General features: G+C 35.5%; 2 protein-coding genes and 1 long non-coding RNA gene across 5 annotated transcripts in view; 2 read left to right on the plus strand and 1 right to left on the minus strand.

Annotated features, from left to right (window-relative positions):
- The window catches only part of LOC135837073 (uncharacterized), a 245,445-nt gene that overhangs the window by 202,741 nt on the left and 15,187 nt on the right, over positions 1-27,517 (plus strand). The gene's annotated exons all lie outside the window — the stretch shown is intronic.
- LOC135837037 (vesicular glutamate transporter 3-like) lies at positions 581-3,650 on the plus strand. 2 transcript variants are annotated; one of them, XM_065352169.1, is made up of 6 exons: positions 581-711; positions 866-1,042; positions 1,111-1,244; positions 3,055-3,197; positions 3,272-3,392; positions 3,474-3,650. In XM_065352169.1, exons 1-6 carry the CDS (start codon positions 612-614, stop codon positions 3,648-3,650), a joined length of 852 nt encoding a protein of 283 aa, XP_065208241.1. In that variant the 5' UTR covers positions 581-611. The 2 variants fall into 2 exon arrangements, with proteins under 2 accessions (XP_065208241.1, XP_065208240.1); XM_065352168.1 differs by having other exon boundaries at positions 585-711; positions 785-1,042.
- Positions 3,968-23,366, minus strand: LOC135837035 (mucin-4-like). The gene is made up of 2 exons (XM_065352167.1): positions 22,690-23,366; positions 3,968-7,421 (listed from the first exon to the last, which is right to left on the minus strand). The coding sequence occupies exons 1-2, from the start codon at positions 22,690-22,692 to the stop codon at positions 4,347-4,349; spliced, it is 3,078 nt and encodes a 1,025-aa protein (XP_065208239.1). The 5' UTR covers positions 22,693-23,366; the 3' UTR covers positions 3,968-4,346.

Here is a 27,517-nt window from a genome sequence, read left to right on the forward strand (position 1 = left end):
AGATCACATTTTCGAAATGTGTCAAATTAACGGTGACGTAGATGTTTGCTTGTAATTTTCCAAAAGAAAGAAAAAAAAAAGGTTCATGATCAATTTTGGACCCAACTGTTCGTCGAAAGATATCTTTAAAATACGATAAAAAATGTAATCAAATGGACTTCCCACATTTTAAAAATAGATGAATCACGTTAGTTGATTTCTTTTCGTATGAAAATACCTATAATTCTTGTAGGAAGCAGAATTCCACTGGACCTCGATGCAAAAAGCTATACTAATCAGCTCGTTGGCCTATGGTCGTTTTTTCGGACCCATTGGAGGAATCCTGGCGAGTAAAATCGGAGGCAGCACGATGTATTCGTTAGGAATGTTATTCACAGCTTTGGTTACGTTTGTTTGCCTTCCTGCTTGTACATTAATTTTTACCTTTTTGTGTTTGGAAATGCACTGGCTGGTGTTTTTGAGGTATGAAAATACTTCTGTTGATCACTTCGAGCTCAGCTGTTAACTTAGCAAATTGTACTATGATGTGATTGCAGTCTTTCGCGTATGCCAGTATATTGCAATTATGGTCGAGATGGGCCCCACCTAACGAACGTGCTAAATTCATCTCGATGAGTGTGATCGGAGTGTATGGTGGTTCCATATCATCTTTTGTGGTATCTGGATGGATGCTTCAGGAATGGAAATGGCCCATGGTGTTTTACGTCTCTGGTAAGAAGAACCTTCTCTCCTTTCTAACTTATACCCAGTTGATCCAAATGATCTTATTTGGAGCATGGTGCAGGAATTGTTCTCTTCATTTGGACTTGTGCTTGGTGCTCGGTGGTGAAAAATGATCCTTTTGATGATAAATGGATATCTGAAGCTGAAAAGATGTACATCAAAAGGGAGCTTGATAATGAAGCCCGGGATGGTGAAGAGCTCGAATACCCTTGGATGGATATCTTGACCTGTGTGCCTTTTTGGATCGGTTGCTTGTGTAAATTCATGACTGGAGTAGGATTCACATTCACCACGATGTATTTACCTCAGTATATTAAAGGTTGGTAAGGTTTGGGTAGAGTTAACGATACTTCGAGTGGTTCGATTAAATTTGAATCTTTTCCCCAGATACCACTGATACAGATATTAAACGAATTGGATATATTTCGGTTATTCCTCAGATATGCTCAGTTATCGCGATGCCATTGGCTGGATACCTTTTTGATAATATTAGATCAAACAAGAGATTGTCTTTGACCAATGTAAGTTATCTGCAGAAATATATATCCTACATCTTTTAAAGGAGTGGGGGGGGGGTGGATAAGATTAGATCACGTTTGAACAGATTTAATCTGATCAAATCAAAGCTGCAGGGTGTCCACAAGTCTGGAAACTTGGAAATAATAGTTCTAATGTGTCATTTTTTCACCAGAAATTGCTAAAAAAAACTTTTCTTTTGCTGAAATTGAGCAAGTCCATGCTCACGAATCAAGTGGAAAACTTTTTCTAACCTTTCCATTGTTTCTTCGAAATTAGTGCCAGAAATTTTGATATCGTCGACGTATTTCGTAACACCATCTTCGTTATCTATTACCTGATTAATCATATGGACAAATAGTCCTGATGAAACTTTCAAACCATATGGTAATCTTGTGAATTCATAAATTTGGCCTTCTACCTGAAATGCTATAAACTTGCACAATTCAGGATCGAGCACAAGTTGCCAGAAACTTGCTGTGAAATCTAGGGTACAAAATAGCCTATCACCAGCATTGTCATATAGCAAACTTGAAATCGTGTTTGGTTCGGTTAGAACGTTCATTAAAAATTTATTCAATTCATCCGCATCTAGGCACAAATGAATATCGCCATTTTTCGCAAAAATTCTCAATTTTTGGTCTAAAATTATACAGAAGAAAATTGTTTTTTTTTTCAATCAAAAAGTTGCCAAATATTTTGTAGTTCAACTTTTTCGGCAAACATTGTAAAAAGGAATTGCCAAAATGTCCTGCCTTTTGCTGGAACTAAACAAGTTTCTATCGAGTTTCATGTTTAGATCTTAATTAAAAAACGAAAAGTTCTGGTTTTTTTGATAATTTTTTTTTTTTGGATTAAAAATGTATTGCCTATGTTTTGTCACTTTTTTGGTTACTTAATACTTTTTTGAGCGTTTTAGGTTACTGAAGTCACTTTTTTTGAGAAAAAAATTTAGGAGCCCTGGAATTTCAAAAAACTATTGATTAAGTTAATTGAGTAATGTTGACATTAAAACAAGATATTTCTTTATGAAGTCGTCCTATTTTTGGAATTGTAAATTTTCCAGAGGTTTTGCCTTTACTCCCCTCGGGCCATTTAACATCAAAATGACAAAAAGACGAAAAGACGAAAAGATGAAAAGATGAAATGACGAAAAGACAAAAAGACAAAAAGATGGACAGATGGAAAGATGGAAAGACATGTCTTTCTGTCTTTCCATCTGCAAATTATTAATACAACTCTTGTTCTTTTAACAGAACGCCTCTCTTTTTAAAAATGTTGATACAATCAAATTGAGCTCAGCATGTTGAAATCTTGATTTTTCCCACTAAACCCCCCAAAAAAATTGTCCATCAAGTTTAAATAAGGGCCACCCTATTGAGCACACAGTCATGCTTGAAAAAAAAGGGCACAACTGTAGATCTATTAACGATATTTGGAGCTCATGACGTTCGGAAAATTTGACACCCCCCCCCCAACCTGATTGCATGCATAATTCGTTTATTAAGAATCTGGAAAATTGGAGGAATCGGTCTGGAAAACTGGGAAAAGTCAGGGAAAATATTTCCAGAAATGAGTGGACACCCTGAGCTGATCTAATCTAGTAAAATCAACCAAGTCTGATCAGATTTGACCGCATTCAGCCAGGTCTTTTTCATTGAATCTGATAAAGTCTGATCAGATCTAATCCGATTAAAACATTGATCTAACCTGATGAAATTGGATTTAGGGATCGAGATTTGATCTGATCTGATTAGATCCAATAATATTTCAGTAGATCGTGACTTTTTATTTGATTTTTTTCTCGTCCTCTAGGCTCATAAATCATACGCTTGTCTTGGTTTACTCATGAGTGCCGGAGCATACCTGGTAGCTGGTTTGTGGTCAAATTTTACTATTTGCATCGTTTGTGTATCCCTGTTCTCATTTTTCATCACTTTTGTGGTGCTGGAAATTCAGTGAGTAGTAAAAATTGTTTGTCAATTGATGGTCTGAAATTTGATTTTATATTCGAATTGTTTATTTTATTCAGAGTCCTGTTGTTGGATTTGGCCCCCAGATATGCTGCTTTTATGCATGCAATCGCCACCTCAGGGTATACTTTGGCCAACGTTCTGACTCCAATTACTGTTGGGTTGATTGTCACATCTAAAGTGGGTATTTCAGATCGCAAAAGGTCAACTTAAAGGGAGGAAAATTGAATTTACTGATTGGTGAATTTTTTTCAATTTTAGAGTCGTTTACTGTGGAGCAGTTGCTTCTTCATATTTAGTGCTCTGTATATTTTGGTGGCGTTGCTGTGTTTGAAATTCAGTTCGGGTCAACTACAGAAATGGGCTAATTACTCGTCCACTGAACGAGGAGATGAAATGAAGAAAATGCGCAAAAATGTACAATTACCGAATAAGTAAATGCGATTGATGAAACGTATTGCTTTGGCCAATGCTTGAAAAAAAAAAACGTAGAAAATAAACGAATAAATTACTACAGTTATCTACGAATTTAAAAACGAAAAATGAATTATAAAAAAAAGAAACGATTCATTAACCGTAAACAATGAACTCGTAATCGTAGCTAGGTTGGCACTATACGAATGTTTAATTAATTCTAATAATAAATTCAACACTGAGCATCTTTCATCAATAAATAACTTATTCTTAACGAATAATCGAACAAAAGAATAATAAAATAAAAAAAAAAACATCTAATATCGATACCATGGATCGACTTTCTACACGAGCATTTAAAATAGTACATACACGAATATAAAAATATAATAATTGAAATTTCGAGACGAGTATCGATAAAATGGGGGAAATGATCTTTTATGCACACATTGTTTCTGTTTCGTCACATTTCTGGCTTCCTGATGTGAAAACTTTCATCTTTGAGGAACACAACACTATCTGCCAGTGTGACGTTTCGATACTCGACTCAAAAAAATCATGTTTTTGATTTTTCTCAATCGTTCAACACAAATAAAAATACAATATTTATACAAGGCGAGGATTAGTTATGCGATTGAATCCTCTTTTATGAACTGACCTAAAAGACTAGCATATGTCCGAACTAATTAATTAAATACCGGCTGGCTGAAGCTCGATTTGTTATGGCAATGTGATTGGAATGAAATTTCGCGGATTTCCAGCCCTAGGAGAGAACCTAACCCTAACCGGATTTTTTTCAGCTTCTCCTACATTCAGGAAGGTATTCCAATCGACAAAGAAATACAAACCGTTCGGTTTGCCTGTTGGGAGATCTTCTGGAGTAGGTGCATCGCTCGCCGTCTCTCCTCCGCCAAAAGACGCTGCCAAGTCTGGGATTGGGGCACTGCCACTGGTGTTGTTGGTGGGCTGTTGACGTTTGACTTCGTTTTTATGAGCTTCCAGAAGGTTTTGCAATTCTTCGGTGGATAAAGGATTGGGTGCATCGATCGCCTGCGTAAGATCGGTTAGATTGGTCCGAGTTGAGTATGTGCTGACAATGGATGACTCGTCAGAGTTGAAGTTCAAGTCGGAATTTGTTTTGAGATCGATGGTTTTATCTTTGTAGTGTTTGAGTTTTGATTTGGTTTTGGCAACGATGTTGCGCAGTTCGGATAAGAATGGGTCTTTGATGGCGGCTTCGTCGCTCACCAAAGAGGTAATGGTTTCTAAGTGGGTTTCGATTTCTTCGACCGATATGTTGTCTTGATGCGATAGTTTCTTAATGGTTTCGATTACGTGGTGGATTTTACGTAATTTCGATTCGTCGCCAAGGGTTTCCAAGTGGATTGTGGGGTGGAAAACGTGGCCTTTTTCGTGAGGTACGTAATTGAAAGGTAGAGCTGTGAGGGAGTCTAAGCTCTCGAAAAGAGGCTCGGTATCGTTGAAGGTGAGATTGGTTTCTTCGAAAGTTGTCGGGTTGGTTTCCTCGATTGAGGTGGGATTTGGATCATCGATCGAGGTGGGTTTAGGATCATCGATCGAGGTGGGTTCAGCATCCTCAATGGTGGTGGAATTGGTTTCCAAGTTGTTGGGGGAACTGCTCAGATCAACAGTTGTGAAATTTATTGGTTTGCCATTGCCCAACATTTTTTGCTGACGTGTCATTCTGTGAAGCAACGATGTATGCAGGGATCTCCTAGGCAGAAGGCCAAAAGAAGCCAGCAGATCTTTCATGTCATCACTCACCGGTAATCTTTCACTTGGCCGGCCGAAATCGATGGGGATTTTCTTGAAATTGGCGTAGGAATGCGGATCGATGGTCGGAGTGACTGGATCACGTTTCATCAACATCTCCTCGAGGTAATTATTGGTGGTGGTTGTTGTGGTGAAAACTGGAAGTTGGTCTCTGATTTGACCATCTGGTTTAAGTAATCCCAGAGCAATCAACATGGTTCTCATTTCACTCGTCAGTACATCTCCACTAGGTGCAGGAGTTTTGACTGTGGTGGGTTCAGTGGTGCGTTTAGGCCATGATCCGAACTCTTCGTCGAGGATTTTCTTCAGATTGATCAAATCCGAAGGTTTAATTTGGTGTTTTTTGTGATCAGTGGAACATTCTGTTGTACTGATGGGTAAAGTGGTGTTGATGGTTGATGCAGAGGTCGATTGAGTGGTTGGAATAGGTGTCTGAGTGGTTGTTGTGGTAGTTGTAGTGGCTGTTGAGATGGTTGCAGGTTCAGTTACAGTGGTCGAAGTGGTACTGGTGACTACGACAGTCGTGCTAGGAGTGGTACTAGAGTACGTGCTGCTGATCTCTTCTCTGGTGATTTCTGATACGGTGGAAGAAGTTGGAAGCGATTCAGTCGTCATACCTCTGGGTGTGGTGGTCTCGACAGTCCTCTCGATTACCGAAGGTTCTCTATAAGGTGTGGGCAGAAACCCAGGAGTGGTTTGTTGCAGCGAATTGGAGTACTTGCTGGAGGCGTAAATGTCTTCGATGGATGGTGAGAAAATAGTAGCTTTGGTGGTGACCTCTGGGAAGAATTGTGGTTGGAATTTAGTCAACACGGTGGTCTTGTTTTTCTGCGGTTTTTTACCAGGTCTTTTCGATGGTCTTTTGGAGATCTGTCTGACTGGCAGCTCTGTCGAAAGGTCTAGAAACTGGTGTTGGTGTTTCTTTTTCTGATGGGTTGTTTCTTCGACGATACTATCGGTGACTGGGATCGGTTTGAAGGATAGTAATTTATTGATTTCCAAAGGCTTGACTGATTCGAACATCTGGAAGGGGTCTCGTTTCGTGACCCCGAAAGATGCGGATTTCTTTGTAGTCATCGATGTTGGAGCCACTTCTGGTAGATTCCAATCAGGTCGGTGGTTCTTGGGCACCTCGTTGAAGTCTTCGATGAACTTCAACGTATCAGGGTACCCGTAATCAAGGGGGGATTTTGGCTTCGACCCGGAAGGTTTACCGAATAAGAAATCGGTGTAGGGATGTCGTTTGAAATCTTGCCTTTTTATCGAGGGTGGAGGCGGAAGATCGAACTCGTGATCGATACGTTCGAGTTTATTGACAACTACTGGTACTGGATCTTGCGTAGTCGTACTGGCGTAATCCATTACTTGATTTTCTATCAGTCTAATTGTAGTTCGTGCTTGCGCCTGTGGCTCGCCTCTCTTACTCTCGTTACTCTGTTCTCCTCCAATAATCGCGGTTACCGGAGGTTTCGTGTACAATACTTGTAAATTAGAATTAGTCAAATCCGAATTACCTTGCATGACCGGCAGCACGACCATCAGGTTACGTTCGTAACCGGTGCGCGATTTATTATTGTTACTGTTGTTGTCATCGTTGGTGTTATTGAAGAAGGCGGCGGCGGCGGCGATGCCACCAGTTGTATTATTATTTTCGCCGGCGGAATGTTTCACTCCTTCGTCATCGGTGCCTCCGAACGTGTAATCGAAACCGTCTAACACGGTCCAGTTGAACTTGGTGAAATGTTCCAAGTATGTGGAATTGGAATCTACGCTATTCGCGTAATCGGTGACGATGAAATTCGAAGCGTCTGTTTCGTTATCAGCATGCTCGAACGAAGGAGGGGTGGTGGAGTTCGATGACCCATCGGTTGAGTTGAAGACGAATCCGTGTGGTGTGGGCAGTGTCGTGATGTTTGACCATTCCGGTGTCGTGGTCTCGTCTGCGGCGGTTAGCGAGTAAGCGCAGAATACAGCGAGTAACCACAGGGTTCTTCTGCAGGGCTGGAAAAAATTAGAAAGAAAATCTCGTTAAAAGATTGTAGGTAATGAACATTTATTCAATTTGGAATGAAACAGAAATTGTAAAAAGTAATTTAAAAAGCTTGAAACATCTTGACAGAAGGAGCTTTGAAGTTTCAGTCTAGAATGTTAATGTATTTCAGGGTGACTCAGGTCGGGAATGTTGAAAAATCAGGTCGAAAAGCAAAAAAAAAAAAAATCTAGAAATCGAATAAAAAATCTGTGATTGTCGAAATTCGAGAATTCATTCTTGATTAAATTGAGTGAAATTAATTGTTGTAAGCACATAATTCTATCACAGCATTTTGTTTTCACACAGAAAAGTTTTGATTGATTTTCATTTTGGGGAAGGAGGAACAGAGATAGTCTGCAAAGAATGAAAAATTGAAAAGTTAAGAGACATCGAGGTATTCTCAATTGATTGAAAAATTATGTGGCATATGGAAATTTCTCTGTAATTTTTTTCTGAAAATAACGAGGTTGAATGTTTAAGTGTCAAACTCAAAAAAATTTGCAAAACGTGCCCAAATTTGGTTTCTATTACCTTCGAGAATTTTGCAATTGATTTGATATTTTCAAAAATATGTATCAATGGTTATATTTCTGGATGATTTTAACTTTCAAGTAGGTTTTTAATTTTGTTCAAGTAAACATTTTTTGGTGCTGCTGAATTTTTTGAATTTTGGAGAATATTTGAGGACTCAAATTTGACAATTTTTCTTTTCAAACAAATCAAAATTCAAGTAATATGTAATCCATTGAAGAAAGTCGAAGTGTGATTCATAGTCCATTTTTGACCTAATGAATAGATTTGGGGTGGTTTTGAGTTGTTCTGGAGCCTCTAAATGCATTTTTGGATTTTCTGGGTTTGAAAAAATTCTGTGAAACGAGGCCAATTTGCCCCTTTAGATCAATTTTGACACAAATGTTCAAAATTTATACTTTCTTCGGGCTCAAATTCGTAATTAATTACATATGTTTTTTTTGTCATTTCAAAAAAATCATGTGTTTTTTTACCATTTTTCGAGTTTTAACATTTTTTATACATTTTTTCCCTTTTTTTTGAAATTATTTTTTTTAACCCAAAAAGTTTTCAATTTTGAAATAGTGTAATCTCCCCCCCCCCCCACTATCTGTTTGATAGTGCTGTATTTTATTTAGCCAAACATCCACTGAAGAAAAAAAATTTTGTGAACAAACTGTGGACGCTAAAAGGCCTAGATTCTAAGGCGTCCTTAAATAAAGATTTATTCATTCATTCTCTCATCTGTTCTGTCGATCTGAAAAACGGGTTGGGCCGTATTTCAGCGTTGAGCTTTAATTCTATGAAACAAGGCTAACTGGCCCTTTTTGATCAATTTTGACACAAATTTTCAAAATCTATACTTTCTTTTGACGCAAATTCGTTATTAATCAGATATGTTTTTTTTACCATTTTTCGATTTTCAAAATTTTTTATTGATTTTTTCCTTTTTTTTCAAAATTGTTTTTTTAAATCAAAAAACTTTTCAATTTTGAAATAGTGTAACCTCCCCCCCCCCCCCTCCCGCTATCTGCTTGATAGTGCTGTATTTTATTTGGCTTTATTATTTTGAGGTCCAAAAATCCACTGAAAATCTCTCATCTGTTCTTGTCGATCTGGAAAACGGATTGGGCTGTATTTCAGTTGAGCTTTAGGTGAGTAATCGAAATTTGATTTTTTTTGTGGAAAATAGTTCTGATTTAAATTTTTGAAAATCGTTTGGAAATCGAAAAAAGAAATGTAGCCCCTGAAATTTGTTGTTGGTGACGTCCTTTTATGAGGAGTTTTAAGCAAAATTCTCCCTTTTTCCATTATCTCTATCAATCTTTGAAATTTTCCGATTATTCTCTTCTCGCAACATTTTATTTTTCATCACTATTTTTTTTTTTTTTTTTTTCATTTTGAAAGTGTACGGATTTCTGATTCAAAAAATGAAAGTGCTGCTGTTTTCCATTCCTGGGGCATAAAACTTTGAAATTTTCCATACTTTCTCTTCTTTTTTAAAAATTTTGAATTTTTTTACATCTGATTTTTTAATACTGTAGTTTTCTTTGAAAAAAGTTTAAGAACTTTGACCTCAAAGAAATGTCAACTTGGAGAAATGTTGACAACTCCCTTCCCTCAAAAATTGAATCATTTGAAAAAATATCTTGCCAAAAGCCCTGCTTTTTAACAGAATTACAAAAGGGCCCTGCTGTGTTCCGTTTCTTGCGTCAAACTTCTAAATTTTTCTTTATGTCTTTCTGTTTTAGGATTCTAATTTTTTTTTGGTTTGGTGAAGAAATTTTGACTTGAAAAAGTTGTTGTCTGGATTTTGTCCTCCCTTGTCCTCCTTCTTCAATCCTCCTCAACTTTCCGTTTACCCTCATGCCCTTGTCAAACTGTCAAGAGAATTGCCCCCCCTCCCAAATGGTATCAGTCCTGTTTTAAAAAAAAAAAAATTTCAATTACTTGAAAATTTATCATTGATTTTCTTCTTTTCCCAAAATTTTAATTTTTTCTACACTTTTCTAGTTTTTAGCCAAATAAAAAAAATTGTGACTTGGATAAATTTTATCACCCAGCCCCTCCATGAATTTGAAACGTTTGAAAAAATTTCATGCTAAAAGTCTTGCTTTGGTTTTGCTTCTGAGAGATGTACTGTTTGTTGGACATCTTGTTTTGGATGCTCTTTCGATTTTTCTTTTTCTGGTTCAGACAGAGGCTTGTCAAGCGGTGGGGGAAGGGGATCTCACCCTACTTACAGAAAAATGTTGGTGGAAAGTTGATAATTTTTGGGATAAATTGGGTGAGTTGGAAAAAATTGGGAAAAATTTGTGTAAGTTGCAAAATCAAAAAATTACTAAAATCCATCGATTTGCAAAAACAGTTTTGAAAAGTCCTACGTTTTCCAATTTTTGCCATAATTGGTTCTTTTTGAAAACATGAAATTAAGTTCTAAAAAAATGAAGAATTTTGAATTTTTGAGAACTTTTGCCCTCATCTCGCTCGGGGCTTATTTCCCATTTTTGAAAATGTTATAATTTCCTGAAAACTAAAACTGTTGAAGCTATGAATATCGACTTCTTGCATTAAAAATGATGTCGTTTCGCGTTTCGAATCATCATTTTTTCACAGCTTTCGAACTCGTTTCACCCAGGCTAGGTAATTTTTCTCTTCTTTTCTTTGACTGAAATTAGTAGAGAATAGAAAAATTAACTTGAAAAACTTTGTATCAATAAAAAAATTCAAATGTTTTGTGCACAAAAATCATGTTTAAAAATTTTAAATCGTTCTCAACATTTTTTTTCGAACCACATCTGGCTATGGAATTATCTATGTAGGGAGGGAAGGGATCTGAGGTAGACATTTGGGAAAATCTGGCGGTCAAGGTTGGGAAAATTCCAGTCCAACCTACCTCCTCCTCCCCCTCCCACGACATATTCACTTTGTCACGTCTCTGGGTTCAAATATGTTCGTATTGCTGGTGCTGGTTGGGATACCAAAAAGGTTGGTATTCGAGGATCCCTTTCAATTGATTTGAAATGTTTAATGAAAATTCCTAATTTTTCAACAAAGAAATTTGATTATTCTGAATTTCTGTCGGAAATGACCGGTGAGGTTTTCAATTCATACTGGGGGACGCTTATGACTCATTTGCAAAGTTAATTTTGAATAGATATCGAACGATATCCCAATTCGACTGGTCAGTGTAAAAACAAATTTCCCAAGAATAAAATTCATTCATTAGTCCATCGATGAATTGAAAGAAAAGTAAAATTGAAAAATCACGGATCATTACTGATTCTTTTTCCAGCCTCAGCAGTATTACGAAGAGAATATGCAACATAATTATGTGCAAGGCGTGGTAGGTACAGGTAAATGCAGCAGGTACTTTTCCCATATAACCGCAACAGTAACAGTAACTACAGCGAACGAAAGACTCGTAAACACGTACGAAAGCACGTGCTCGGTGGCGTTTATCGAGGTGTGACATAATAAAATGGTCAATTTCGCACGACTCACGTCAGCAGGTATAAGAGAGCAGTTAATGCTCGTAATTAGCTGAACGGCGTTCTCGGGCAATATCTACAAACTGTTGAATATGGAGTGTACTCGTAGGTAGACTTCACTCCAGATACCTTGAAAACCCAGGGTGTAGTGACGTGCGGTACGCGGCGATCCGTATCGCAAAATCATATCGATATGAATAATAATTGTAAGTAAGTGAGCGAGTGTGCCCGCGAATTACATTACATTATTGCGATGAGAGAGACCCTTCTTTCGCCGTCCATCTTATCGGCAAAGACCTTGCGAAGGTAACTTTCACCAGGTGCATCGGTTTGTTAACCATCGTATCGTCAATACACCATGCAGTACGCAGACCTGTTGTTTAATACACACGTAGTTGTACGTACCCTACCTGTACATAAGTGTATGTAATGTACATAACAGGTACTCGCTGTATGTCTATTATTAAGTGTGCAGTGCTGATGATGAGACATTATACAGTACAATACAACTCGTATACTATGTCGTTTAGCCACCGTTTATTATGCATATTAAATAAGAGCCGGCTAACGTCATATTTCACTTTCTATGAGCTACGAGAAGGTACCTATTACCTACGATTGGATGGAATCGACTTACTGCTTTTATATGTGTAATAAGAGAAGCAAAATATCGTGACTGAGTACTTCAGTTTTTATCGAAGATTATGTGAGAAGAAAGAAAAGCTTCTTCGACGATATGGAGATGACACAATACTTGGCATTGATCGACAAGTTCATTAATAACAGTTATCAATGGAGTGTTTACGGGGTCCATGTACCTGTGTCTGGGTGCCAAAGTGATGAAGGAGGGCAGTGTTACTCAATCAATCGTGTACGTACGAGTATTTAATTCATCCAAGGATTAAACTGGTATTGTGTACCATATGATCGGTGAGAGAGAGAGGAGGCATAATGTACGAATTTATGAGTAATCTCGACATGTGTCGTAATATACGACGATCGGATTGAATATTTTGTCATTGGGAAAAACTCGTTTGTTTCTCAGATTCATTTTGAAATCGTAATATGGCTATACACGCGGATTTCGGAGGCAGCTAGCACACGATTCGATGCCATCGTGCTTTTTTTTCATTTTGTTCGATTTTTTTTTCCTTTTGCATATACTTTCGACGCCACTGACTCAATATATCGTATATTCGCGGAAAGATGCCGAATAAAAGCTATTATAAGAGTGGAAACTTTATGGAACATGTTCTATAAACGATTTATCGTCTGTAAGCGTTAAATTCATTTATGGTTCGGGCCATATTTTTTAGAAAAAAATATATATAGGCGAGATGAGGCATTATGCTATATCGTATATTCTCCCCTCCCCCTCTCCCGCAGACCTGATGGCTATAGGCTGGGCTCCGCAGCACGCCTCGCACTCGCCCTTATTCTCAAGAGAATATTTGAAAAGTCTTTCGAAATATATACAATCTCGAATCGCGTCCTCCTATACTGGGTCAATCGCGTCGCACTCGCAATATGTGCGTATAGACGTCGAAATGAAAAATACACACACGATGCGAATAACCGAAGTTCCAATATTTCGAATATTTCGCCGAATTCTTTACGTACGAGTAAATGACAGAATAACAAATATCGATGGAGATGTACTCGTATACCTCTACTTATGTATTAGTGGTGTTTTTGTGACTGTGGCTGCGACTATACGACTGCATGCGAATGTGACTGCTGTGTTTACGTCTTCTCGGAGAAGACTAGAAACAAGTCGAACTGCTGTGTTGATGAGTCCAATTATGTATAGATAGAGATACAGTGTGCCTCAAAAGTCGTTAAAAGAGGTTTGATAACTTTCGAATAGCTCCTCGTATACTTAACGAATATGTATAGTCTGAAAGATATTTTCACCGATGATGATGAAGTACAAAAATTTTACGTGTATTGTGAGGAAGGGGGGAGAAGGAGGGGTAAACAAATATTTTTTCAAAGAAATTTGATATCGAAAGATCTTATTTATCAAATAATAGCAAGAGGCATAAAAATCTTTTGGAAGTCGTAAAATGAGCTCAAAATTGAATTATTCCAAAAAAAAAATTATTTTCAAAAACCCATAAAAAATTGATGAAATTTCTCCAAAAAATCAGTACTCCCGCCTCCTATTGTTCTAAAATTGGAAAAAAAGTGTTGAGGGTTCAGACGTTTTTGCTTTGTATGTCTTTTTGACGGCATGTGACTGAATTATGCTAACTTTTCGCGGAATTCCTTATGAGATGAACCATTAATTGCGGTTTTTATCAATTGCATAATATTGGGATAGTTCGCCCTAAAAAAAAAGTCTGTGGATTTGGACCAAAGTCAGCACAGACTTTCATTTTGAGTTGAAAGTTGCGCACAAAAAATTTTAGTATCTAAGGTGTCCCTGGAGGGGGGGGGGGGAGGAGATATGAAGTCTCGAAAAAGACATGGGTAAATTCGTGCTTTGAAAATTTTTTATTCTCAAATATTCCACATTAATGAAGTCTAAGGATGGAATGATATCATTTCTGAAACTGCGGAAATTTTTTTTTGGAATGTAATAGTGTCAATTTTTTAGTCATTATTGGCAATTCCAAAAACTTGATAAAAATAGCTAAAAAATTATCAAAATTTGTTCGGTTCTTTGAAATTGGCAATAATGACAAAATAATTGGCGCCACTGCATTCTGAAAAATATTTTTCCAGTTTCAAAAATGATATCTTTCCATGTTTTGGCTCAATTAATGCAAAACATTTGAGAAGAAAGAAAAAATTTTCAAAATACGAATTCACCCGGAAAAGTAAACAATTTGAAAATATTCAACCGCGCAGCAGAACCCTAAAAAGTGGTTCAGGATTTTGGTGGAAATTTCCTAGATCGACGTAAAATCTCAAATACTGTTTTTTGGGACTGGGTCATTCTTCCCGAGGCAGGCTGGGTAGAGCCTAGAGCGAAAAAATTATGAGTTTTTTGAAAATACTTCTCTCGTGGAGGGCTTGTATCTCTTTTCCAGGAGCACCTCTGGAGTTAACATTTTTTCTGAATAACTTTCAACTCAAAATAAAGGTCTCTGCTGAATTTGGTCAAAATCCACCGACTTTTTGTTCCATTTTTCGAGGAATTTGGAGAAAAGTTTGTAATTTTTGAACATTTTAAAAATAAAATTCCAGGTTTTTTGGACATTTCTTGCGAAATATTTCGAAATACTGAACTTTTCTCTTCTGAATGTGGTGTTATCCGTTTCAATTTCAAAATTTGTATCTTTTTTCTTTTTATTTCGTCAAGTGAAGAAAAAATATTTTTTTTTAAAGAGGAGGAGGGTCGTAAAGGGTAATTTGTGCTCAAGGTGTGAAAAGTTTCTTCAAAAAAAGTCATATAAACGAAGAACTAGGCACTCTATGTTTTTAACTTGGAGTGAATTGTGGAAAATATGTGACAACAATCTGATCCGGTCTCTTCTGTCTTGTGGGGGGGGGGGGGCAGTGGAGGGGCATAGATTTGAAACCCTTAAAATGCATCGGTTTCCATTTGAAAATTTATTGAAATGAATCAGAAAAAATGAAACAAGAACAATAAAAACAATGATCTTCTCTTCTTTCCAGATTTATTGGTGGGGGGTGGGGGAGGGAGATTTTCCATATTTTGGGAGAAAATGGGTTTTGAATTACTTTCTCCTTTAATTTATGAGGGGGAGGGGTTCCTCGCTTTGGAAATGAAAATTATTTTGTTCACAACTTTTTTTTTTTGAGAAAATTTAAGTGAATAGTTGTTGTTTTCTTTGACATGACGAGTAGTTGGGTAAATAAATTTGAAAATTCAAGAAAATTCGAGCGAGGAATACTCAAATCGGTTTTCAAAATTAAGGATTCTATAAAAAAAAACATCCTACAAAAATAGTTTTGGATCCGAATTAATCAGCAGTGTTCCAGATTGAAAAAAAAATTGTCACATTAAATTAAATTTAGATCCAGTTAGTGATTGAAATTAGAACTCAATCTAATTGAATCTGATCAGAGTCGTCAGTTTTAGGATGTAGATAATCGAATTTGATTAATTAATCCAACTGGATTTAATTTCTGATTCAATCCTTCACATATCTGCTCTTATTGGAATAATTTTCTCAATTCTGATACCATTGGACTAGGTACCTCTTGTTTCAAAACCCTGGATTTATTTCGATTCAATTCGTTCCAAAACCTTTTCCTGGGGTTCCAAATCTAAAATGAGTTGATACGTAAGTTCCCTTTCGATCATGGAATATCATATCTTGAAAAAACATTGAATATTATCCTGAAAAATAGTCTTACGATTTCAAATTGGTTATCTATCCTATTATATTTTTTTTTTAAAAGTAGGGGTAGTAAATGAAATTTTACAGGAGAAAAATGTTTAATTTTCGGCTTAAAATTTTATCGCTTCATTCACTCATTTTAAATTCTCATCAACCAGCGATTTTTCTTAAAAATGATTTCAGGGGCCTGAAACCACTTTCACAGAATTTCTTTTAGAAGACATGATTTTTAGATTAAAGTTCGTTGGATGCGAATTTTTTTCACCCTCAGAAGAAAAAATATCAAGTTTTTGAAAATTATCTTTTGAATTGACCTCTTCTCTCGATTTTGAAATTTTGTTTAATGATAATTTGATACCTAAACAAATTGAAATTGAAATTGAAGCGTTGTTGTATGAAGCGGCCTTTGAATGCAAATCATGTCTACTTGTAGTTTTGAATTTTCGCCGCAATTCTTCCCTCTGAGAAGGAGAGCTATGAAGGGGAAGGAGAAGACATTTGAAAATGAAAAAGCCTTGAGAAAATTCATGATTTTTTTTGAAAAAAAATAATGCTAGTGAGTGAGCAGGGGTTTTTAATTTGACAACTCGTTTTAAAAAATCATATAGCAAAATTTTTGGGACCACTATGTTTATGGGCTAAAATTTTCTCAATTTTATGATCTTTTTTTTTGTAGGACGAAATTCAACTTTGGTGAAATCATTAATCTTCATACAAAAAATATCATATAATTGGGAAACTTTTTTTCGAGACACACTATATGCAAAGCTACTGGAAACAAGCATTATGAACACGAATTAACGCGGAATCGGAATCGCATTCGCGGCATGATACCTACGAAACCTATTCGACATCGATCAAGTTGTTCCTTTTTTTTTTTTAGTGAGAACTTGCTGCTGAGAAAGAGAGATGCTACGAACTCTCGCTAATCGTAAATTTTTTTGACGAATGTGCGTGAAACGAAAAAAAAAAGTCGAATAATGACTCGAGTATACAGTGATACCTACTTACACTCGTACACTCGTAGAAACGGAACAACCGGAAATAACCAAAAGTGTAGTTGACCTACGTGATAGATTCGCACCGCGATCGGATTCGGATTATGTCGTAAAATGATCGTCAGGTGTCCGGTAACGGTATAACGTGTACGATACGAGAACAATAAGTTGAAAACCAGTTCCGAACGCTAAAAATAAAGGTTTTGCGCGTTGTAATGACTCTGTTTTTATTTTTTTTACGTGCGCGTGTTATTGCATCTTTGGTAGGCCTACCTCAAATAAGGAGATGTATTTCCGGTGCTGTGCTTTACTATACCGCGATGTACCCAATGTACCTACTTTTTAGGTACATTGTGCGTATGAAACAGAAGCAAATGTGTGACAGATGGTTGAGATGTTGCTCTCGTGGTCTACAAGAGGTCTCCAGTGTGGTTAGCTGGTTACTCATTGGAAAAGGCTTACGTTTGACTTTTGTACTACATAATATGCTATGGTATAAGAAGAGGGTGGTAAAGAGAGGGCAATGTGTGGGTTTACTCAAGCATACGATGATTTTGGATAAGTGTGCTGTGCGAGGGTGTTTTGTTGTCGTTGAATCTTTTTTTCTGCTTTTTTTTGTTCTAGTTCTTTTTTTTTGCTTCGAAACCCTATCCTTTGAAATTTTTTTTTGGAAAATGATTGTTGCTGTTGGTTTGTTGAACTTGTTCCTAGTATATCGTTTTAAACTTTTTAGTGGTGAGATTATAATATGGTTGATGGTGCTTGACGTTTTTTTTTCGTGTATGAATTGCAGGTGGGGGAAATCAATAATTGAAAAGTGTGTGCTGTGTACAGGTTGCTCAATAGGTCATTATTCATTAATTTCTCGTTCAAGCTGTACAAATGTTGTTTTAACCCAGTTGACCACATGCTAGCAAAAAGCTAGCGTTTTATTCGCGTTTTGATAAGTTGCTAGCAATTTACTCGCCTTTTGTGGCCAGCAATAATTATCTCGCTAAAAGTAAGCGATTTTCTTGCAGTTTTTCGCTAGCAAATTCAATTCTAGCAATTTTCGAGCTGTTTTCCAGCGACTCTCAGCTAGCTTTTACTTCACTTTAACTTGCTCGCCTTATGCTAGCGTATTACTGGCGGATACTTGCTCGCAATTCTATGCTAGGACAGTTCAAGCAATATTCTCGCATATCTCAGCTAGCTTTTACTTCACTTCATACATGCTCGCCTGATGCTAGCGTATCACTGATGGATACTTGCTTGCAATTCTATGCCAAGAAAGTTCAAGCAATATTCTCGCATATCTCAGCTAGCTTTTGCCTCACTCTATACCTGCTCGCTTAATGCCAGCGTATCACTGACTAATATGTTACCTGCTCACAGTTTTATGATAGGAAACTTCAGGTAATATTCGTGCATCTCTGAGCTAGCATTTACTTAGCCATCTGGCTCTAGAAAAATGTAAGCATATCTCTAGTTTCTTGAAGCTTCCAGCTACTTTTAGGAAATTCTGAAATTTTGTGAAAATTTAAAGTTTCAAAAATCTGCTGGAGGCTTCAGGAATTTTCAAAGAGTCGCTGGAGGCTCCAAAACGACTTGAAATTCACCTGCAGTACTTCGTAGCGTATTGAAATTAGTTTTCAGAATAAATTTGAGCTTTACAACTTCAATTTGAGTTTCAAAAATCTGCTGGAGGCTCCAGAACTGCTCAAAACAAGTTGAAACCGTTTCCCATCGATTTGGCATGTCGAAAATAGGGTATATCCCAAATGTCAGGTTTCTTGGTCAATTTGGTAAAATTTTGATTTTTTCTCACATTTTGGCCAAAATTTGATTTTTGAAAATTCACCAAAAATCGAAAAAGGTACTTTACCACTTGAAATTTTGACAGGTGATGAATTTTTGCATGATCTTTCGATCTATGTTTGTAAGGTTTGAAAAATTTCGTGCACGTCCTATGTTGAAACGCGAAATCTGTGATTTCGGCTGACCTTTTAATCAAAATTGCCGCCATTTTGTGAGTAAGGCCAATTTTTTTTCAGCAAGTTTGCTTTAAAATGTTCCTTAGGATGTCCCCTTTAAGGAAAAAGTTGTCCCGGAGGATCTGCAGGGGGTGCAATTACCCCCATTGCCGTGGACTAAAATGTTGTTCAAATGTTTTTGAAATTTTTCATTTTCATGGTTTGTTTGATGCTTCATTTTCAAATTTTAAATTTTGACAATTTTTCTATTTAAAAAAAAAACTTCCATTTTTTATTTAATAAAGAGATTTTTCAACCTAAGCGCTAGCATAATGCTAGCGAATTGCTAGCGTCGATCTCTCTCATGGTATAGTTTGCTACTCTTAGATAAAGTGTGTCATCAAGTTGAATATAAGCTCAAGGTGGTATCTTGTTGAAAAGTAAGAAGAGTGACATCACTCTTCTTATACTGTCCCAAGATGCTAGCATTGCTAGCGTTATGCTACCTCTGAGCTGGGACAGTCGCCTAATTTTTGGAATTTCCTGGAAAACTACCACCTGTTAAAGGAAACACCCAGAATTTTTAAAAATTAATTAATAGTAATTACTTTACTGATCAAAGTGTTTCTACGCTAGCAAAATGCTAGCTTCCTGCTAGCATAATTTGCGCTAGCGTAAATGGTGCCGGAATATGAGACACTTTTTGCAAAAATTGCTAGCAAATCAGTCGCGATTTAGTCGCATGTACGTAGCAGAATGCAGAGCAAAGTGCCAACAAAATGCTAGCTTTTTGCTAGCTTTGTGCCAGCTACGTGCTAGCTATTTGTGCGCAATTCTGCTACTCTAATGCGACCTAATCGCAACTGATTTGCTAGCATTTTTTTAAAAAAGTGTCTCAAATTCCGGCACCATTTACGCTAGCACAAAATTTGCTAGCATTTGGTCAACTGGGAAAATTGTGATTTTTGGTTTGAAGCATAGTTTTTAATTTTAGGAACATTCGTATCCAAATCACTAACATTTATTTGGGGGGAGGGGAGGTGGTAGAATTTCTCTCAAACGAATTATGAAAAGACTTGGTGTAAATAAAGTCTTTATGCCAAAAATTGTTGGAAATTTTGGAAACGAAGTCTTGAGTGAATAATTTTGAGAGGTTTTTGATCTGAAATTCTGAGAAAGCCTTGGAATTGTGGTTGTAAAAAGTAAACTTAACTTGACAGTTTTTCAAATAATTTGGCCAAGTTGGGAATTTGTGTTCTTGTTTCATTTCTACCAGTTCATTTTTTAAAGTTAATTGTTTTACGTGAGGTTGAAAAAGGAACTTGAATTTTGATATAATTCGAGAGTCATCAACTTTGAATGATGTATCAAGCAATTGCTGTCAAGTTTATCTCAATTTTACTAAAATTTTATCAATTTTTAGAATTTTCATGGTACCTCCTGCAATTTTCGTAAAATTTCAATTTTGTTTGATTGATTTTTATTGGCAATGTTTGTTCGAAATTTTGCTCAAATTGTCAATTTTGCTCAAATTTCATGACTCTTTGATGATTTTCAATGATTTTAACTCAACTTTAAAATATTTTATGCAATTTTTTCCGCATTTAGTCAAATTCTATCACTTTTTAAATAATTTTCCAACTTGAATTATTTTTTTCTGAGTCATAATGTCATTTTCAGTTTTAATGTGTTTTCACAATGTATTAAAATTTTGTCAGTTTTTGGCAAATTTCGAAAAATTTTGATGCTTTTTTAGTACCCAGTACCTATTTTTTGTTATGTGAAATTGTGAACATATTCTTGATCATGTTTAACGCAGTTTTTTGCTAAATTTTGTCAATTTGTTTTTTTGAATTTCATCATTTATGTATTGACAAATTTTTAGGATTGTAGTTTTTTTTTGTGTTTTTTTTTTTGTTAGATCATTTAACAATATTTCATGCAATTTTCGCTGAATTAGGCTCAATTTCATTCTTATTTTTTGAATGATTTTTTATTATTTTTTTCATCGTTTTTATGTTATTTCAAACAAGTTTTCATTTTATCTTATGCAAATTTTGCTGAAGTTTCATCAGTTCTTGGTGATTTTTTGATGATGACGCTTTTTCAGTATTTTTATTTTTTCATCAGATTCAATATGATTAACAGTGTTGTGTGCAATTTTCTCCAAATTTTTTCAAGATTTGGGCAGTTTTTCATAGTTTCTAATAATTTTTGTGTTTTTTATATTTTTTGGGTTATTTTTAACATTTTGCCTTTTGCTGAAATTTCATATGTTTTTAGTAATTTTTGATGATGCAAGTAGATGCTTTTTTTTAAAAAAAAAATAATTTTCAACATGTTTAAACGATATTTATTTTTGCTGAAATTTCACCAGTTTTTTTTTCATAATTTTTACACATCATTTTTAACATGTTTTCATATTTTTTTTTTTTTGAAATTTTCACAAAATTTTGACCATTCATTTAGTAAAATTTTGTTCACTTCCAATAGTTTTAAATGATTTTAGTGCTTTTTAATTTTTTTTGCCATTTCAATTTATTTTAAGAACTGTTATGTGCCTTATTTTTCGTAAATTTTTAAGAAATTTCACCAGTTTTTGGCGATTTATAATAATTTTAATGATGGTCATCATTTTAGTAGCTTTTTGACCATGTTTTCTCAAAAGCTTTCTTGTTACTTTTCTCCTCATTTTTCTTACGTTCATGGTGGGGGGGGGGGCAGTATCGATTTTGTTTCTTTTTGTAGTTCGGAAAGTGGTCTGGACGTTGAAATTTATCGGATCTTTCAACTTGATATTATCAACTCATCGACGATGTAATTTTAGAAGTCGATTAATAAATAATAATCTTTCTGACTAATTATTTCGTATAAAAATTGTCTCATGACAAAAAAATCTTCAAATTTTTTCCTTCAGATTTTGAAATGGGTCTGAGAGGGGGGGCAAATAGTATTAATTAAATTTTGGCATTGACAATGATGAAATATTTTGCTCCCTCCTCAAACTTCACTATTTCATGAAAATTTCAATTCTTGCTGTTTTTTTTTTTTTGTGAAAGAAGGCTTGCTTGACAAGCCATTGAGGGGGAGGTGAGGGGGAAAAGAGGATAGTTTGCCTCGGGACCGCACTTTCTACTCCTTGCATTAAAAAAAATCGTTTTCAGACCTCTCGAAATCAAAATTTTCAAAAAATTTCGCCCTTGCTTCGCTTGGACTAATTGGTGTCTTGTTTTGAAATTTAAAAATTCACATTTGGGTCCCTAAAACTTCAAAAACAGAAAATGAAAATTTATAAGTCATATGAATGTGATATCAATCTGAAAAATCGATATTTCCCCCGGACCTGAATTGACTCTCGATAGCTCTGCTTGTTTAATAATTTGTTTCCAATTTAATGCATCTAACGACAAATCACGAGATCTTGAATGTCGTTGAAAAATGACAATTTCTAGTCGGTATTCATTTTGTTTTTTTTTTTAAATAACAACATAATATTTCATTTTTAATTTTATGTTTTAAAATTCTTGGATCTTCGTGAGTATCGTTTCAATAATATCAGTAAAAATAAACGTCTTGTAAGTATGAGTTGAACGACCTCTGGTCATGTTGACTTGACCTTTACAAAGCGACGCATGCATTTTACATTGCTTGCAAAATTCTCGAGCAGCGAAATGGAGATTTTTCTTCAAAGAAGTGCTCACAGAGCCAAAATGGTTAAATACGCCAACGATAGTGAGAAAAATTCATTCACTGGATAATTTATTGCCTAGGTCATGTTGCAATTTATTTTTCAGCCATTTTGACTCCGTTTCCCTCAGTTTCTCTCAACTTGAATTTTCTTTTCTTTGATGGCATGAAACAATGAAGTAAGGTCAGAAGAAGGGAAACAAGGGTGAGGGGTGAAATTCAACCCAATATTTGACAAAAAAAATTTAAAAATCACGATTGAGATGAATATTGAATATTGACCTACCATAATTGATTTCGATGTGACACTCGAGCAATAAAAGTTTACTCGGACGTTCCCGGCAAGAATTACGTAATAAATTGGCAGCAACGACAACGACGATAATCCGCACGATGTATCAAATCAATAATATATGTATACTTCACTTCACCACCGTCACAATCAGCATAATCATCATTATCGTCATTACGACACCGTAATTAAAACACAACTCGCGATTACAACTCGTCAAATTACGTACGCCGCATTCGTAAGTGTGACAAAATATCAATCAAAAACGAAATCACAAATTGATACTTGATGAAACAAAGTATACACGGTACAATATATCGTTTTAAACTACCTTATTAAAACACCTCCAGACATGTACGAGTATCTGTATCGCGAACACGATAACGTAGAAAAAAATCTGTTTCGGCGACCACACTCGTGTCAGAAACGCAGAAGCTATCACGACTAATAAACAAATCGTCAGCGTGATACGCAAGAAGAAAAAGGTGATAGTACACAGAATACGGTGGAAGACACGAAGAAGAAGTAGAAGAATTTGCTCGTATAGTGCGTGAATCGAGTCGTCGGAGTCGCAAGAGTGGAGAAGATGGTACACCTGTGGGATCGTTCGTGGTGGAGGCGCCAGCGGCGGTCGGTCGTAGTCGGACTGCGACCGTAGCGTCGTCGTCTTCGATGCGTTACGTCGACGAAATCTTTACTTATGGCTCTTTGCTCTTTGCAGTTATGCAGCCAGAGTAGGTACTCGTATGTGCTGGAAAAGTTGATGACCCACTTCGGGTAGGTACTCGATGAATCGGTAGCCGGTTTGTGGACATTGGAAATAAAAATACAACATGCTACGTATGAGTAACCTCAAGTCGAAGAGGTGACGTAGTGACGAGCCCTCGATTGAACCCTTCTCTTCTACCTTCTGTCCAAGTTATTACTCAACTATCGCTGTGCCATCGAGTTCGTTCAATGACTTCTTATTATTGGAGCAGTCTGCAATCGACTTGGGTTGTGGATTCTTTGATCAGCGAACATTGAACTCCGATTTAGAAATTTTAAGTCGAGTTGTACCATTGAGGAAATTCTATCATTATTGTTAGTGGTAAAAAAATTTACAAATTCTCACTGTAGTTTGTTTCTTGAGAGATTTTTTGCGAGTGCGGCGGAGGGGGTAGAAATGGACACCGAAATAGTAAGTTTTGAAATGACCATTGACAGATTAAAAATTTGTGTTTTGAATTTTTGATGGAAAAATTGAGAAGATACCTTGAAAGCACTGTATTCAGTTTGTTCTCTGTCCTTTCTAATGATAATCTCATGAATGAGGAGGGAGCTAAAAAAAAAAACTTCATTTGAACTGGTGCACCTTTGTCAATCTCCTTTCAGACTATAAAACTTATTCTGGATCTGGACTCGATCCGATAGGAAATTTCACGCTGGTCCTCTTCACGCTGACTTTCGAGAATTTGAAAAATTTTTGTCGAGTTTCTGGTACATAAAAATAAGTATGTAAGTATTTTGTTGCATTTTTGAAAACAGAAAAAAATCGACTAATTTCAAATTACCTACGTATTAAGTGTACCATATTCTGTTATCTGATTTTGCAATGTTTTGTCCAACTTTTGAAAACGTGAGTAAAATGACTAATTTCTAAAACACTTTGAGTTGTATTGAAGCAACATTTTGAGTCAAGTCTTGACTTTTGAGAATTTGGAAAAATAATTGAATTACTAAAATTGTGCGAAACTCTCAAAAATGCACTTCCAACATTTTTTTCCTATTGTGAAAAATTCTGTACATAACCTATCATTATTTTCGGTGAATTGGTAATTTATTTACGAATCATTGGTCATTTTTGGCAAGTACGAGTAACTGACCATTTTTGGGATACTGTTCGTGATTTTTTTTGAAAATTACCAACTAAAAAATTTCTTGCTATGTAAATGTTTTCTAATTTTTGGGTAATTTCTGGTAATTTTTGGTAACTTGTGGGTAATTTTTTGGCTAGTGAAAAATATTTCTTGGTAAATTCCTGGTTATTTTTGGCGAATGATAATTTTTCTGTAATTGCTGAGCTTTGTTAGTAAATTACTGGTAATTCTTGGTAAATTACTGGTAATTCCTGGTAAATTACTGGTAATTCTTGGTAAATTACTGGTTATTTTTAGTAATTGATAATTTTTGGGTAAATGTTGGTAATTTTTATGTAATTGCTAATCATTTTTGGTAAATTACTGGTAATGTGTCTTTTTTTCTATCATGTTGATCTATTGTTTACCGGCCCCCCTCGCCTGCGCATAGGGGTGTCGTCAAATTGTGTAGTACCTAAGATGTATTGTACCAATAATGTTGAATTTATTTATTTATTTATTTATTTATTTATTACTGGTTGTTTTTAGTAATTGGTAATTCTTGGTAAATTACTGGTAATTCGTTGTAAATTACTGGTAATTCTTGATGAATTACTGGTAATTCTTGGTAAATTACTGGTTATTATTGGTAATTGGTAATTTTTGGGTAAATGTTGGTAATTTTCATGTAATTGCTAATCATTTTAGGTAAATTACTGGATTTTTTTTTGCAAAGAACTCATATTTTTTGTGAATTGTTAGTAATTCTTGGTAAATTACTAGTGGCTTTTAAGTTGGTAAAAAAACTTGGAATTGTTGGTAAATTACTGGTCATTTTTGATAGTTTACTACGTATTTGATAAATTGTTGAAAATTTTCTATCGCAGTACTGCCAACATTTTTGAAAATATGTTCTTTTTTCTAATTGTCAAGCTTTGAAGATCTCTGACTTTAATCCGTTTACTTAGGGGTCTAAATTCTACTTGAAATTAAGTATACGAGAAGAATTAAAAATAAAATAAAATTTGTCACACTCTGAAGATCTCTGGCTCCGCCCATTTTGATTCAAGGGTTTTAAATTATTATACTTTGAGGACCCCTGGCTTCACTCCCTTCCAACCAGGGGTCTGAAATTCTTCATATCAAAGTAAACAATTTTGCAGTGTTTTGGAAGATAGAAAAAAATCGACTGATAAAAATTGATAACATTTACAAATTTTTTACTCAATCTTCAACTTTTCATCCATTCAAAAAATGTGGCAGAGTATTAAAATTTTGAAAGGTTCTTATACTCCTTCTCATATCCCATTCCTTCTACACAATGACACAGTGATCACCTCAGATGAAGATATTGCTAATATTTTTGCTACATGCTTTGCCAATGTTTCAGCAGATGAATCATATGACCTTAATTTCCAAAACTTTAAAGTAGAAACTGAAAAATCAACTTTAAATTTCAACTCAGATAACTTTGAAACCTACAACCTACCTTTTAATATGGATGAACTTGATTATGTTCTGAATCACAACATTAAAAATTCCTCCCCTGGTCCTGACAATATTCATCCTTTTATGCTAAAATACCTTCCAGAGCAGGCAAAGTTACAGCTTTTAAATCTCTTTAATAGAATCTGGCTTTCAGACTCTTTCCCTAACTCATGGAAAAATGCTGTAATAATTCCAATCCTAAAACCAAATAAAGAAAATTCGTCCCCTTCTAGTTATAGACCAATTTCTCTTACTTCTGTACCTTGCAAAATTTTAGAAAAAATGGTGAGTAAACGACTTGTATGGTTCATTGAATCTACAAACTCTCTCAATAATAGCCAGAGTGGTTTTCGTAAGAAAAGATCCACCACTGATCATCTTTTTTCTCTTCAACAAGAGGTTTCCACTGCCTTTGAAAATAAGGAAAGTGTTATTTCAATTTTCTTTGACTTAGAGAAGGCTTATGATAGAGCATGGAGGTACAAAATTCTTGAAAAAATCCACTCAATTGGAATTCGAGGGCATCTTGCTCTCTTCATTGCAAATTTTCTTTCTGATCGTAAATTTCAAGTTAGAATAAATAATACCTTATCACAAGTATATGAAATTCAAAATGGTGTTCCACAAGGCTCTGTATTGAGTACAACTCTTTTTATTCTCCTTATTGATAGTATTCATAGCATTATCCCTCCTCCAATGTCACTAAGATTATTTGCAGATGATATGAACATCTCCCTATGTTTCAAAGACTTACAAATAGCACAGCTCTTTATCCAAGAGACCCTTGATAAAATTCAAGAATGGGCAGATTCAAATGGTCTCTCATTCTCACAGTCTAAAACCCATTGCATTCTTTTTTCTAGAAAAAACAAAATTGAACTTCCTTCCCTAACCCTCAAAGGTAAAAAACTAGAATTCAAATCAAATACAAAATTCCTTGGATTGATTTTCGATTGCAAGCTCAAATGGATACCTCACTTTTTATCCATTAAACAGAACTTAATGAAAACCCTAAATCTATTGAAAGTGATTAAAAATCCAAAATACAACCCTTCAAGATCCCTTTTACTTCAGTTATATAGATCTCTAATTAGAAGCAAAATAGAATATGGCTGTCCAGCCTATATCAGTGCATCAGATAAAAACCTATCAATCCTTAAAGTAATACAAAATGCTGCCTTACGCCTATGTATTGGAGCATTACCATCCTCTCCTATAGACAGCATCTACTGTGAGGCTAGTGAACCCCCTCCAAACTTCAGGAATTTCTATATTACTAATAAATTCATTGTATCAGCAACAACAAATCCAACAAACCCAGTCAGAACTTTAATCAAAAAACAAATTCAAAATATTTCAAACCATTCTGAAAATCACTCCTGTATTCTCCAAAATTCTTTAGGAAATTACCATGTAAACCTATTAGACCTCACTTCCGAGTACAATGAATTTCCTCCCTGGGAATTAATTTTACCAGAAGTCAATCTATCCTTATC

Source organism: Planococcus citri, chromosome 2 (assembly GCF_950023065.1).
Source record: "Planococcus citri chromosome 2, ihPlaCitr1.1, whole genome shotgun sequence".
NCBI lineage: Eukaryota > Metazoa > Arthropoda > Insecta > Hemiptera > Pseudococcidae > Planococcus > Planococcus citri.

Excerpts from the sequence above, each read along its gene's own strand:
- LOC135837037 (XM_065352168.1), top strand. The coding sequence starts at position 612 with ATGAGTGTGATCGGAGTGTATGGTGGTTCCATATCATCTTTTGTGGTA. Across the intron at positions 712-784 it reads CATGGTGTTTTACGTCTCTG|GAATTGTTCTCTTCATTTGG; the intron begins GTAAGAAGAACC and ends AGCATGGTGCAG. Across the intron at positions 1,043-1,110 it reads TTTACCTCAGTATATTAAAG|ATACCACTGATACAGATATT; the intron begins GTTGGTAAGGTT and ends TCTTTTCCCCAG.